The sequence below is a fragment of the Prionailurus viverrinus genome, chromosome B3 (genome assembly GCF_022837055.1).
Source record: "Prionailurus viverrinus isolate Anna chromosome B3, UM_Priviv_1.0, whole genome shotgun sequence".
Classification (NCBI taxonomy): Eukaryota; Metazoa; Chordata; class Mammalia; order Carnivora; family Felidae; genus Prionailurus; species Prionailurus viverrinus.
The window spans coordinates 142,579,366-142,593,904 of NC_062566.1; the positions used below are offsets into that span (position 1 = coordinate 142,579,366).

Genomic DNA, 14,539 nt, shown 5'->3' on the forward strand with positions numbered 1-14,539 from the left:
GGGGCTTCAGTGCCCAGCCAGTGTCCTGGCTCTACCCTGACATCACAGGACGTGCTGCTGGTGCTGGGCCGCCTTTGGGGTCCCTTGGTGTCGGAGAGAAAGGCTCTCATCTCTCCCCAGTTCCCACGGGGGGGCTCAGCTCTGAGTGTACACGTTTGTCTGGGGCTGCGGCCCTGCCACACGGCTGCCCCCACCCGCCAGGCTGCCCCGCTCTGGCCTCTGCCTGTGTCCTGCCTGCAGACAGGAGACTGGCGACCCTGCTGCGTCTCGACTGTGGGTGTGTGCCCGGGTGTGTGCTGGGGGAGCAGGGGGAAGGTGACCCCCGCCCAGCCCTTGGAAGGCCCTGCTGACGGTGGAGGGCCGGGTGCGGGGGCAGTGTGGGCAGGGCGGGCAGGTGTAGCGTGGCGTCCACAGTGCCGGCCCGCCCCCGAAGGCGGTTTTCTCCAGACACTCGGAGCCCTTTCAGGTCCATTGCCGGAGTCGCCGTTTCTTGGGCTTGCTTTCTCCGGAAAGTCCTTGGATCGCTGTGAATCGTGCCTCGTTTTCGATGACGCGTTCTCAGCAGGTTTATGCTGACACAGCGGAACACGACTGCTTCCTGCGTTTGTTTGGAGCCCCTGCTGCTGTTCTTGCTGGTTCGGAGGGCTGTCTGGATTCCGCTGCCTTTTCATCGTGCGTGCTTGTGTCGTCTGCATTAGTGACAGTTTGACATCTGTCCTTTCAGTCTCAGCAGCTCGTTTTCGTCCTTTGTCACACAGCATTGGCCAGGACCATCTCCAAACAGTTTGACCGCACTGCTCACGGGAGAAACACCTGTACTGTAATCTAACACCCATACATGTGTTATGAGCAGGTGGCACACACATGTTACCCTTCCATACACACGTTGTGTGTGTTCTTACGTGGCTGAAACATCTTCACAGACAACACTTACCTTGGTACGTTCAGCGCATTACGATTTCTGTTGCCACCTGGCTGATTTCAGTCTGCAGGTTGGCCCGACACACGTTGTATAAAGGTCGTGACGCGGCACCCTGGCCTGGTCGCTGGTCTGCACTGTCTGAGGTGGGACCTTGAACCCCACGACCTGCCCCTGTGCCTGGATGGCAGCCCGCTCCCCTGCATTCTAGCTGCACCTGTCAGAGGTGGGGCCCCGAACCCCACGAACTGCCCCTGTGCCTGGACGGCAGCCCGCTCCCCCTGCATTCTAGTGCACCTGTCAGAGGTGGGACCTTGAACCCCACGACCTGCCCCTGTGCCTGGACGCCTGCCCGCTCCCCTGCATTCTAGTGCACCTGTCAGAGGTGGGACCTTGAACCCCATGACCTGACCCTGTGCCTGGACGGCAGCCCGCTCCCCTGCATTCTAGCTGCACCTGTCAGAGGTGGGGCCCCGAACCCCACGAACTGCCCCTGTGCCTGGACGGCAGCCCGCTCCCCTGCATTCTAGGTGCAGCTGTCAGAGGTGGGGCCCCGAACCCCACGACCTGCCCCTGTGCCTGGACGCCTGCCCGCTCCCCTGCATTCTAGCTGCACCTGTCAGAGGTGGGGCCCCGAACCCCACGAACTGCCCCTGTGCCTGGACGGCAGCCCGCTCCCCCTGCATTCTAGGTGCAGCTGTGGCAAGGACTGGGCTTTGCCCTCAGACCAATCTCTCCAGGACACAGTCTTCCCCGGAGTCTGCCCGTTTCTGCTTGTCCTCTGATGCCTTCAAATCACTGTCTGCCGGGCAGTTTTTCCACTTTGTACTTGTGCCTGCAAAGGTTTAGTCTGAGACAAGGCACCGCACCGACCGCCGTTGGAATCAGAACCACTTTCTCTCCTGTGGCTTTTCAGAAATTTTCACTTCCCTGTCACGGGTGGAGCGCAGCGTCCTTTCTGTATGTTTGAGGGCTATTTGGATAGCCTCTGTGGAACATCTGTTCAATTCTCGTGTCCATTTCTCTACCGAATTGTGCGATTTTCCCGATTGATTTGCCGGAGTGCCCTGCACATTCTGGATACTCTGAGAGCGAAATATGTTTACGGGAAATATTTTGCAAGACGTTGAAATGCACCAAAAGATTACTCCTTACAGGGGGCGCCTGGATGGCTCACTCAGATGAGTGTCTGACTCTTACTTTCGGCTCAGGTCTGATCACGGGGTCCCGGGATCAAGCCCTGCATGGGTCTCTGTGCTGAGTGTGGGGCCTGCTTGGGATCCTCTCTGTCTCTGTCTCTGTCCCTCCCCTGCACCCTCTCTCCCTCTAAAAAGAAAAAGATGACTTCTCACGTCTCCAGTGGAAATAAAGGTATCGTCTTGTATGCCTTTCCAGGGAATCTGACTCCATGTGGACTCTGAGGTTGTCGTGGCCTTTGAGGTGTTTTGCAATCAACTTCTCTCCTTTTGGAGGAGAGCGGATTCTCCCCTGCCTCCATGGAGAAAGCCAGGTGCGTTGGAAATGGGGCTCTTTAGAAACTCTTTTTGGCATTCTCGCTCAACTACATAAAACGAGTTAGATAGAAATCTTTGAAAGGTGTCCGTTAATGTCCACATGGGGGTCACGATCATAGCATGTTTTGGACAGCGTCCCTTAATGTGGCACCAGTGTGTTCTCTCACGTGGCCCCACTTATCCCGGGCGCAGGAGGCTCCGCGGCCTGGGCGGGCAGGAGACCGGGTGCCGAGCAGCGGGCCCCAGGGGGCCACGTGGTTCCTGCAGCGCTGTGCTGTGGGGTGAAGCTTCCCCTCCCCCACAGATCGGGCTTTGCTGTTGCGGGACCTCAGGCCCCTCGATGCTTTCCACTGCCAGCACTTGCCACAGCGGCCCTTACTTGTTTGTGGAATGGCTTACGTGATGTGTGTTTGGTCCCCGTCTGGAACTCCCTTGTGGTCAGAGGCCACGTCTATCTCATTTAGCACGGTGTGCTGGCTGTCTGGCGGTGACGGCCCGGTCACCCTGTGCCAAATCGTTCTCCAGCAGGTAAAGGGAGGGCATGTTCACACACCTTCCAGGGCTCCTGTGCTCTCTGCACATCTCTGGGCTGGAGGGACCATCTCCTGGGACCTGTCCCCAAAGGCAGGGCTTGGATCTGGAGGATGTTGTAGGGTCTCTGCAGGAGGGAGTGTGGACAGTGGACAGAACAAGAGCTTTGGGGTTAGAAGGCACGGGTGCGTCCTCCCTGCAGGCAGGGGGCTGTAGGCTCACCAAGGCATCAGCTTTGTCACTGGTAGGACCGTGGCAGTGACCCCTCGTCTTGCGCTGTGAGCACGATGTAACGGGAGGTCCCTGTGGCTGTCGGTCTTGCGTGCTCCCTCAGCTGGGCTGTTCAGACAGGAGGCCACCTGTGCAGGTAACTCAGGGGACTGTAAGGAAGGGAGATTATCCTCCTTCGCATGGGTGGGCCTCACACAACCAGTCGAAGGACTGAAGAACAAAACCTGAGGTTTCCTGGAGAACACGAATTCTGCCCCAAGACTGCAGCATTAGGTCCCGGCTGAGCTTCCAGCCCCCGGGCCGACCCCCCGCCGCTCAAGAGCCAGTTCCTCGAAAGAATCCCGCTTTGCGTGTCTCTAGCTCTGCTTTTCTGTCTTTGTAGCTGTGCCCATGTCTCCCCTCCACTGTCTACGTCCTCCTGGTTCTGTCACTCGTGGGAAGCGTGACCCACCGTCTCTGAAAACTGCAAAGTCAAAGCACCGTGTGCGTGTCAGACCGTGTGGCTGTTCCCACCTTTCGCGCCTCTTTGTGGGTTTTCTTCACGTGGTAGCATTTTGACGGCCACCGGGTATCGGTCAGCTTCTGCCCGGACGTGCCGTAAGAAAACAGCCCTGGGGGCCAGGCCCGCAGCCTCCTTGGCTTTCTGGTCCAGCACCGCTGTGTGTGCTGCAGTTTGTCCGGGCTTCTCCGGTCTGGGATCCACAGAAGCAGGAGTGTTCTGGAACACGCTGTTGCCAGTCAGAGGAACCGGGCAATGGTGGCCCCGGCGCACGGTCCTTTGGCCAAGGCAGGGGCCTCTGGGCTAGTGAGAGTCCTTGTCTCAGGACCACAGGGCCCCGAGGGGTGGGGGCAGGATGCGGACACACTCTAGGAGCCTGGAGCCAGGGGCCCGCCCATCTCTGTGTCGCTGGAGGCCACATCCTGCTGTGGGCAAGCCGCCTTCCCCACCTGGTCCTTTCCCCCTGGCCCGGCCCTCTGCAGCCTGCATTTGAGCAGAGCCTGGGGATGGCCAGGTGGGGCTCACCCAGCCCACATCCACCAGGGCCGAGTGGGCCTCGCTGTCTGGACGGCAGGCGCTTCAGGGATGCCCGTGGATGATGGGGGAGGGGCTGGCACAGGTGGGGGCGGGGGCGGGGGCAGGGATGATGTGCAGGGCCCGAGGCACAGAGCTACTAAGGGCTGAAGGAAGGGGCTGGGCTTGGCCGGGTGCAGCGGGGACGGGGCAGTGTGAGCCGAGATGTGGGGTCCGAGGCAGCCCGAGGGACCGGCCGGTCAGTACCCGAGCGCCTGGGGATGGGGCGCCGGGTGCGGCAGCACAGGCAGCGGGGTGGGCGGGGCTCGGGCGCCTCTGAGGCTCTGGGCGTGTCTCTACGGGCCCAGCTCCCTGCAGACTCAGATGCCCTGGTTCCCGGGGCAGTGTCTGAGCGTGGGGTGTAGGGGGTGTAGGGGGGTCCTCCCCTGTGCAGTGACCGAGCCGCCATCTGGGTGCCTCTAATAGTCCACTGCCTGCTGCGTGTGGTCCGGGAGCCCGGGGCTGATGTCCCTGCCCCACGCAGGCTGGGGCTCAGCAGCACCCGGGGGTGGTCTCGTGGCCCTGTACCCCGCTGCTGGCCGGCCGACCTGGGTCCCGGGGGTAGGGGGTTGGGCCAGGGGGCCTGGGGGACCCCGTTCCTCCAGGTCCGCCCGTCCAGGTGGCTCCTGTCCAGCCGTCTGGCTGGCCCGACAGAGACCGCAGACACTCCTCACGGGTGTGGAGGCTGGATGCCCACATCAGGTACCAGCAGGCGTGGTGTCTGGGGGGTCCCCGCTGCCTGGCTCACGGACGGCGTTTTCTCTCTGCCCCTTCACGTGCCGGAAGCGGGGAGGCAGCTCGCTTTTTCATAAGGGCACTAACCCCAGTCGTGGGGGCTCCACCCTGACGACCTCTGGTGCCCCAAAGCCCCGCCTCCGAGCACCATGACACTTAAAGCTAGGATTCCAACACACGCAATGTGGGGACACAGTTGCATCCTCCCCTTCCCGCTCCCACCCACGCTGACGTTGTGCGTCTTGGGCCCTCCGTGGGGGCAGGGTTCAGGCGCCAGCTGGTTCCCTCCCAGCGCGAGTGGGTGGAGGGCGGGACCAGGTGGGTCCCAGGAGCAGGAGTGAGGCCAGCCCGCTGGCCGTGTGTGTGTGTGTGTGTGTGTGTGTGTGTGTGAGGCACAGGTGGAGGTGTGAACACGGGCAAAGGGAGATGCTCACAGGCCTGTGTCTGAGAGGAAGCTCAGGGTAGGGGGCCCCTGAGGAGCGGCAGGCAGCAGGAGGCCGACCTCAGGGCTCACACAGGAGCAGCCTGCAGGACGTTAGGGGGTCTGAGGGGTTGCATGGAGAGGCACGTAGGTGTGTGTGGGTCCCTGGGGGAATGTGGAGGGGGGGCCCACGTGGTATGATGTTATTGGAAGGTCACAGGTGGGGGCCTCAGGGCCTGCTGGGAGATTGCTCTCAAAGAGCGGGCGTTCCTGCCCTGAGAGTGGAGGGTACGGTCATGCCCCGTGTTCCCGCGGAGGCCATGGGGTCAACCAGCTGCCGAAGATCCCGGGCGTTCCGGTGGGAGGGTGGGAAGGATGGAGACTGATCTCTGGTCCAGGGGATGGAGCGGGGGCCCCGGCCCTGGGGACCGAGAGGGAGGGGGTGCTGGGCAAGCTGTGTGGACGGTGTGGTCGCCTGGAGCCCCCAGGGTCCCTGGGGGCCGGGGCGTTCTCCCCACGGGCGCCCTGTATTTGGTGCGGCCCCCACTGGTGAGGCAGCCCCTGCCCACGGGGAGGTGGGAGGTGCTCCCTGAGCGGTCCTGAGGCACCGTGGCCGCGCTGGCCACGACTCTCTGCCCGCCCTGGGCCTCGAGCTGGGCTGTTGACCTGCACACTCAGAGCCCACGCCCCACTCCCACTGCGTCCCCAGAAGACCGCAGCCCCTCGTGCTGGCCTCCCTTCCCCAGGGCCCTTACTGGGAAGGGCTGGCAGGTGTGGTCCCGCCTCTGCCCTCGAGGTGCACGTGTCTCCTACAACCCGGGGCACCTCCCGGACCCGAAACCCCCAGGCACTGCAGGGACAGAATCCCGACTCCATCGCTGCTGGCCAGGGACCCCATGGCCTCCTGACGCCAATGGACTGCCCGCCCCCACTTGGCGTTCTTCCTGTAGAACTTGGTCTTTTCTGCCCCCCACCCCCACCCCCACCCCCGGGTGGTGGTGTTCTCGCTGGGCCTCCCCCCGACTGGGTGTCCTGACCCCTCGGGCTGGTGTCCAGCTTCGCTTACCTGGGACAGTGCTGTCCCCCCGGGCCTCACCCGACCTGGCCTTCACTGGTGCTCCCACCTGGGCCCAACTCTCCTGAAATGCGTTCCCCAAATTCAAATCTTGAAGCCCTGACCCCCAGGACCCCAGAATGTGACTGTATTGGGAGATGGGGTCTTTCGAGAGGTAATCGGTTAAAGTGAGGTCACTAGGGTGAGTCCTGATCCAGTGTGACTGGTCCTCACCATGGACTCACTCCTCCTCTTGTAAGAGGAGGTCGGGCCACAGACACGCATAGCAGGCCGGATGTGTGAGGACACGGCGTCTACGTGCTGAGGGGCCACCGGCCCCGTGACACCCGGGTCTGCCTGCCAGCTTCCAGAATCGTGGAAACATCAGTGCACGTTGTCCACACCACGGGACTGTCGTGCTTTGCTAGCAGTCCGTGCTAATACACACCCAATAGGTGCCTCTCGCGGTGCCCTTGGCCAGGTCAGGATGCTCCCCCTGCACCCCACAAGGCGTCACGTGACCCCTCGCGCCTGCAGCGCACCTCACCCCCCGGGAACCCCAGGGGCCGGGGGTCCTGCTCCCACGGCTGGAGGGACTGACACACGGCACGGCCAGTCTGTGGATTTCACGGGGCGCGTCAACAGAGGAAGACTTTCCCCAGCCGGTTATGGAGTTTTTAAGGATATTTTATTGTCATTAAAAAAAAAAAAAGAAAAGAAAAAGAAAAAAAAAGAAAGAAAGAGATGCAAATGGAAATCAAGGAGCTCCAGACATTTAAAAAGAATAAAACAAGCTAGCCAAGCTTCAGCAGTGGCTTTCCCATGTGTGGGAGCCCCGGGCGTCTGTCCCTGGGGCTGGGGGCTCTGCTTCTCCTCCCCTGCGTGGTCATCTCTTCCCATGTGGGGGCCCCGACTTGGCACCCACCCAAAGCCAGGGCGGAGTGCCGGTCCTGGGGGTCCGCCCGGCCGTGGGCTTGTCTCTCCCTCCCACCCCCACGCGAGCCTGGTGGGACTCAGGCCCAGGCCACGGGGGGGGGGGGGGGGCGGCGGGCTGGGCCTGCCGCCCTGGCCTCCTGGCACCTTCCACCTGTGTCCACCGAGGCTGTGTCCCACTGGCCCGGGGACCAGGTCACCAGACCCCTCTGCAGGAGGCCTGTCTGGCTGGATGTCACTCTGTCCCCGGCATCCACGGGGCTCCTGTAGCAGCCACAGGCTCAGGCCCTTTTCTGCGCGGTCTCCTCCGGCGCAGAAGATCTGACTGACCGTTAGTGACATGTCAGAAGCTTCCTCAGGATCTGGGCCCACGTGGCTGCTCTGGGGAAACCCTGCGTCCTGGAGCCTGGCCTGGACGGGGTTCGCACAGAGGCCGGTCCCTGCCAGACAGACACTGGGATCGCCAGCCGCCCGCCTCCTCCAGGATGAGCGTGCCCGCTGACCGTGCACGGCCACAGCGGTACCCTGGCGGCTGCCGTGGAGGGGCCAGTGGGCATCCACCAGCTCAGGTTGGGGCACAACCTGCCGTCCACGCGATTCTCCAAATGGGGGTTCAGGGCGCAGGATGCAGCTCACAGGGGCCGCGAGGCCAGAGGGCGAGGGCGCAGGCCCAGGGTGGCTGTGAGGTCAGAGGGTGGCGAGGTCAGAGGGCGGGAGAGCAGGCCTGGCAGCAGGCTGATGCACCGGGATCCTGTGCAGGGTTGGGGCAGCGCTGACACCCGCCCAGGACGGCTGGCCCTAGGCCCCCTGCCCGATCATGTTCCTGTAGTCGGGCGCGATCGTGCGCTTCAGCTCCACCACCGAGGAGAAGATCCACTTCACCTGCAGCAGGAGGGCAGGAGGTGACGTGGCTGGGACCCCCGAGGACAGCCCCCCTTCCAGGCGCCCCCCTCCCCAGGACCACTTGAGTGGGAGGGAGTCTTATGGGGATGGCATGGGGACTGGGAGGGGACAGAGGGGATAGCGTGGGGGTCAGTGTGGGAACAGCCTGGGGTCAGTTTGGGAACAGCGTGGGGACAGCATGGTGACAGTGGGTCCACAGCTTGGGGTCAGCGTGGGATCTGTAAGGGGTCACTGTAGGGACATGTGGGGACAGGGTTGGGTCACTGTGGGGTCAGCATGGGGTCAGTCTGATGTGGACAGTGGGTCAACAGTATAGATCAGCATGGGGTTAGTGTGGGTTCAGCATCGGCTCATGGTGGGGACAAGGTGAGGTTAGTGTGGGGACAGTGTGAGGTTACTTTGGGGTCAGTGTGGGGTCAGCATCAGGTCACAGTGGGGACAGCATGGGGTGAGTGTGTGGACAGTGTGGGGTCAGTGTGGGAAAAGCATGGGGACAGCATGGTGACAGTGGGTCCACAGCGGGGGGTCAGCATGGGTCATTTTGGGGACAGCAAGGGGATGGCATGGGGACAGAGGGGATAGCGTGGGGGTCAGTGTGGGAACAGTGTGGGGACAAAATGGTGACAGTGGGACCACAGCATGGGGTCAGCGTGGGGTCAGCATTGGGTCACGGTTAGGACAGCATGGGGTTAGTGTGGGGACAGTGTGAGGTCAGCATGGGGTCAGTGTGGGGTCACAGGGTCAGCATGGTGACAGTGGGTCACAGCATGGGGTCAACATGGGGTCACTTGGGGACAGCATGGGAAGAATATGGGGACAGGGTGGGGTCAGCATCGGGGTCACAGTCAGGACAGTGTGGGGTCAGTGTGGGGGGGTAGGGGAGACAGCATGGTGACAGTGGGTCCACAGCGTGGGGTCAGTATGGGGTCAGTGTGGGGGCAGCATTGGGTCACGGTGGGGTCAGTGTGAGGCAGATGAGATCAGCATCGGGTCAGCGTGGGGATAGCGTGGTTCCGGTGGGTCCCCAGTGTGGGGGCAACATGGGGGCAGCATGGGGTCAGCATTGGGGTAGTGTGGAGTCAGTGTGGGGGCAGTGTGGGGTCAGCCTGGGGTCAGTTTGGGAACAGCGTGGGGACAGCATGGTGACAGTGGGTCCACAGCGTGGGGTCTGCATGGGGTCACTGTAGGGACAGCATTGGTTCACTGTGGGGTCAGCATGGGGTCGGCATTATGGGGACAGTGGGTCCACAGCATGGGAACAATGTGGGGTCAGTTTGGGAACAGCATGAGGACAGCATGGTGACAGTGGGACCACAGCTTGGGGTCAGCGTGGGGTCTGTAAGGGGTCACCGTAGGGACAGTGTGGGGACAGCATTGGGTCACTGTGGGGTCAGCGTGGGGTCAGCATGATGAGGACAGTGGGTCTACAGCATAGGTCAGCGTGGGGTCCGTGTGAGGTCAGCATCGGGTCACGGTGGGGACAGTATGGGGTTAGTGTGGGGACAGTGTGAGGTCAGCATGGGATCAGTGTGGGGACAGCGTGTGGTCATTGCAGGGACAGCTTAGGAATAGCATGGCGACAGCATGGGGAAAGTATGGGGTCACAGTGGGTCAGCATGGTGACAGTGGGTCCACGTCATTGGGTCATTATGGGGTGACAGGGGAGACAGCATGTTGACAGTGGGTCCACAGTATGGGGTCAGTGTGGGGGCAGCATGGGGTCAGCGTGGGGTAGCGTGGGGTTAGTGTGGGGACAGTGTAGGGGCAGTGTGGGGACAGCCTGGGGTCATTGCGGGGACAGCGTGGGGTAGCGTGGGGTTAGTGTGGGGACAGTGTAGGGTCAGTGTGGGGACAGCCTGGGGTCATTGCGGGGACAGCATGGGAATAGCATGGGGAAAGGCTGGGGTCAGCATGGGGGTCACAGGCAGGACAGCATGGGGTCAGTGTGGGGTCACAGGGGAGACAGCATGGTGACAGTGGGTCCACATCATTGGGTCATTATGGGGTGACAGGGGAGACAGCATGTTGACAGTGGGTCCACAGTATGGGGTCAGTGTGGGGACAGCATGGGGTCAGCGTGGGGTAGCGTGGGGTTAGTGTGGGGACAGTGTAGGGGCAGTGTGGGGACAGCCTGGGGTCACTGCGGGGACAGCGTGGGGTAGCGTGGGGTTAGCGTGGGGACAGTGTAGGGTCAGTGTGGGGACAGCCTGGGGTCATTGTGGGGACAGCGTGGGGTAGCGTGGGGTTACTGTGGGGACAGTGTAGGGTCAGTGTGGGGACAGCCTGGGGTCACTGCGGGGACAGCGTGGGGTAGCGTGGGGTTAGCGTGGGGACAGTGTAGGGTCAGTGTGGGGACAGCCTGGGGTCATTGCGGGGACAGCGTGGGGTAGCATGGGGTTAGCATGGGGACAGTGTAGGGTCAGTGTGGGGACAGCCTGGGGTCATTGCGGGGACAGCGTGGGGTAGCGTGGGGTTAGTGTGGGGACAGTGTAGGGTCAGTGTGGGGACAGCCTGGGGTCATTGTGGGGACAGCATGGGAATAGCATGGGGAAAGGCTGGGTCAGCATGGGGGTCACAGGCAGGACAGCATGGGGTCAGTGTGGGGTCACAGGGGAGACAGCATGGTGACAGTGGGTCCACAGCATGGGGTCAGTATGGGGTCCGTGTGGGGACAGCATTGGTCATAGTGGGGACAGCGTGGGGTCATGGTGGGGTCAGTGTGGGGGCAGCATGAGGTCAGCGTCTGGTCAGTGTGGGGACAGTGTGGTTCCAGTGGGTCCCCAGAGTGGGGGCAGCATGGGGTCAGCATTGGGGTAGCCTGGGGGCATTGTGGGGTCAGCACGGGGTCAGCATGGGGTCAGTGTGGGGGCAGCGTGGGGTGAGTCTGGGGGTAGCCTGGGGGCAGTGTAGGGTCAGCACGGGGTCAGAGTCGGGGCAGCGTGGGGTCAGTGTGGGGGCAGCGTGGAGTTTGTGGGGACAGGGTGAGGTCTGCGTGGGGTCAGTGTGGGGGTAGCCTGGGGGCAGTGTGGGGGCAGCGTGGGGTCAGTGTGGGGACAGTATTGGGTCACAGTGGGGACAGTGTGGGGTCATGGTGGGGTCAGTGTGGGGCAGCATGAGGTCAGTGTCCAGTCAGTGTGGGGATAGCATGGTTCCAGTGGGTCCCCAGTGCGGGGTCAGTGTGGGAGCAGCGTGGAGTCAGCGTGTGGGCAGAGTGGGGTCAGCGTGGGGTCAGCATGGGGGCAGTGTGGGGTCAGCGTGCGGGCAGCATGGGGTCAGCGTGGGGTCAGTGTGAGGGCAGCGTGGGGTCAGCGTGGGGGCAGCGTGGGGTCAGCGTGGGGGCAACATGGGGTCAGCGTCGAGTCAGTGTGGGGATAGCGTGGTTCCAGTGGGTCCCAGTGTGGGGACAGCGTGGGGTCAGTGTGAGGGCAGCGTGGGGTCAGCATGGGGGCGGTGTGGGAGCAGCGTGGAGTCAGCATGCGGGCAGCGTGGGGTCAGCGTGGGGTCAGTGTGGGGGCAGCGTGGGTCAGCGTGGGGGCAGCATGGGGTCAGCGTCGAGTCAGTGTGGGGATGGCATGGTTCCAGCGGGTCCCCAGCGCTGGGACAGCGGGCCACAGTGTGGGACGGTGCGGGGACACCCACCTTGAAGAGGGTGACAGTGGCGCTGTAGCACACGCTGAGCAGGAAGAGCGTGATGAAGATGGAGATGGTGGTCCACAGCCCATCCAGCTCCCCGTCCTGGTCCTCCGCACAGCTGTCGTCCAGGAGCAGCTCTGGACAGGAAGGGAGTGGTCAGTGCCATGCCTGCCCATAGGAGTGGTTCCCGGGGTGACGGTCGCGGCCCTCCGTAGCCTCAGGGCACCGGCCTCGGTGCCCCCATCCTCCCGCCTGGGCCCGGCCCGTGGGGACGCGCTCCCTCTCTGCTCTGCACTGTGCTGGGGCTGTCTGGGGGGAAGGCAGCCTGACCACCACACCCGTTCTCCTGGGGCCCTGGCCCGGAGGGCGGGAGGGTCAGCAGAGCCCAGGGAAGGGTCGAGAGGGTGGCAGGGAGTGACCTAGCGAACGAGTGGGTGCGAGTGTCGGGGCCAGTGGGGGTGGGGGTTTGGTGAGGGTTGGGAGGGGCCCCAGTGTCCTGGGGAGAAGGAGGGCTGGTCAGTGTGGTCGGCGTGTGGATGGGCTGCTGAGCGGCCGATGGGTGTGGGAGGGGGTGGGGACCAGGCTGGGGTCCACGGTGAGGGTTCCCAAGCCTGGTTCCGGTCTGGGCCCTGGCACATTGTCCCGTGTGAGGCCCGGTGGGTCAGGTGTGCATGTGTGCGTGTGTGTGTGTGTGTGTGTGTGTGTGTGTGTTTATGAAGGTGGCCCTGCTCAGTGGGAGGGGCTTGTTTTCAGCGTCCATGTGGGTGTCTGGGATGGTCCCTCCCCTGGGCACTCAGGACTGCTTGCCTCTGCCCGTTTGGGGCACCGGGGTGAGTGTCCCCACGAGTGGACAGGCCTGGCCCCAGGCAGGATGAAGTCAGGAGGGGCCGCCTCATCTGAGGGAGGGTGAGGGCCTGTCCTCACAGCATGGGTCAGGCCTGGCTACTGCACTGGCACAGAGCTACCGCTCAGAGCTCTCAAGAGGTCCAGGGGACGGGGGGAGCAGCGGAAGAGGACAGGCCAGCGTCCCACAGCTTGGGCGGGTCCAGACGTGGGAAAGACCGTGCGCCCCGTTCCCTGAGGGGCTCCGGAGGGCTTCTCCGTTCCCTGTCGGCCCCCTCCGGCCTTGAGTAGCCCCTGGCCAAGCCCTCTCTCTGTCCCAGGCGGCTCCCGGCCATGAGTTTATCCGCCTGTGCAGACCTGCCCACTCAGGTCCCGGCCCCTGGTGGGACCCACGCTCTCCCGTGAATGGTGACCCCTGAGCCTCGGGGCCTGGCCTGCCCGCACCTCCCAGAGGCGCGGGTGTGCTGAGCTCTGCCTCGGAAAGACGCACGACAGTGTCACAGGTCCCAGGGCAGTGCTGGGTGCTTTATTTCACGCAGGGTGCCTGCCCGGGGGGGATGTACACAGGGGTGGGCGCTCAGAGCCCGCGGGGGCCTGCTGGGGGGCCGGGCGCGCTGCTCATTTACCCGGAGACTGGGTGAGGGATTTCTGTGTGTGGTGGCTGTGCAGAGCTTCGTGTGACACCGAGCAGGTGTAGGTGTTTCCACTCTGCCAGCGGGACTTGTCCACCAAGAGCCTGCTGTACAGGAAGTAGGTCCCGTCGCTGTCCAGCTGGGGCGGGGTCGTCTGGTAGTTGTTCTCTGGCTCTGCCTGTCCGGTGATCTCCCACTCGACGGCAATGTCAGGCGGGTAGAAGCCTTCGATCAGGCAGGTCACACTGATTTTGTTCTTGCTGAGCTCCTCCTGGGTTGGAGGCAGGACGTACACCTGGGGCTCGTGGGGCTGTCCTGTGGGGTCAGAGGTCAGCACAGATGGTCACTCCCAGGGTGGAGGGCTGGCCTGGGTCCGCCAGGCCCCACCCGACCTCCCTGTGCCCCATCTGTCCTGTTGCCCACCTTTGGCCTTGGAGATGGTCCTCTCGATGGCGGAGGGGAGGGCTTTGCTGTTGACCTTGCACTTGAACTCCTTCCCCTTGAGCCAGTCCTGGTGCAGGATGGGGAGGACACTGACCACACGGTAGGTGCTGTTGAACTGCTCCTCACGCGGCCTCGTCTTGGCTGTGTGCATCTCGGTGTTATCCACAAACCATGTGATCTGGACATTGGAGTCATCTGGGCCCAAGTCCACCACCAAGCACGTGACCTCGGGCGTCCGGGAAATGGAGAGGGTGTCCTTGGGTTTTGGGGGGAAGATGAAGACGGACGGTGCTCCAGGAATCTCAGGAACTGGTGTGGGAGACACAATGCAGGGGTCAGCATTTGGGGGGGATCCTCTTGAACATTCCCCCCACCAGGCAGTCCCTGGAAAAGGTCCATGGCCTTGGTGAGCAGGGCGGTGCCCTGCTGACTCACCTGGGCATTTGGAACCTTCCCGGGTTCTGGGCTGTATTGTGGACGGTGTATTGGGCACTGCAGAGAGACCAGACCGGAGGTTAGTGGGGGCCAGGGGTGGGGACAGCTCTTGGGGTGGGCTAGGTCAGGGCCGGTCAGGGGGGCGTCCCCAGACTGGTGCCTGCCAGTAGAGATGAAGTATGGTGGGGGTGTGCAGCCTGCGCTCACACTGGACCAGGCAGCCAGGCCCAGAGGCCCTC

General features: G+C 63.2%; 2 gene segments (V, D, J or C); both read right to left on the reverse strand.

Annotated features, from left to right (window-relative positions):
* Positions 1-14,539, reverse strand: part of LOC125168484 (immunoglobulin heavy constant alpha 2-like) — a 350,186-nt gene that overhangs the window by 22,866 nt on the left and 312,781 nt on the right.
* LOC125168488 (immunoglobulin heavy constant gamma 4-like) overlaps positions 13,287-14,539 on the reverse strand; it is a 238,365-nt gene continuing 237,112 nt past the window's right edge. Inside the window, 3 exon segments of the C gene segment in view lie at positions 13,287-13,736; positions 13,845-14,174; positions 14,301-14,357. Coding sequence covers positions 13,408-13,736; positions 13,845-14,174; positions 14,301-14,357 — 716 coding nt within the window.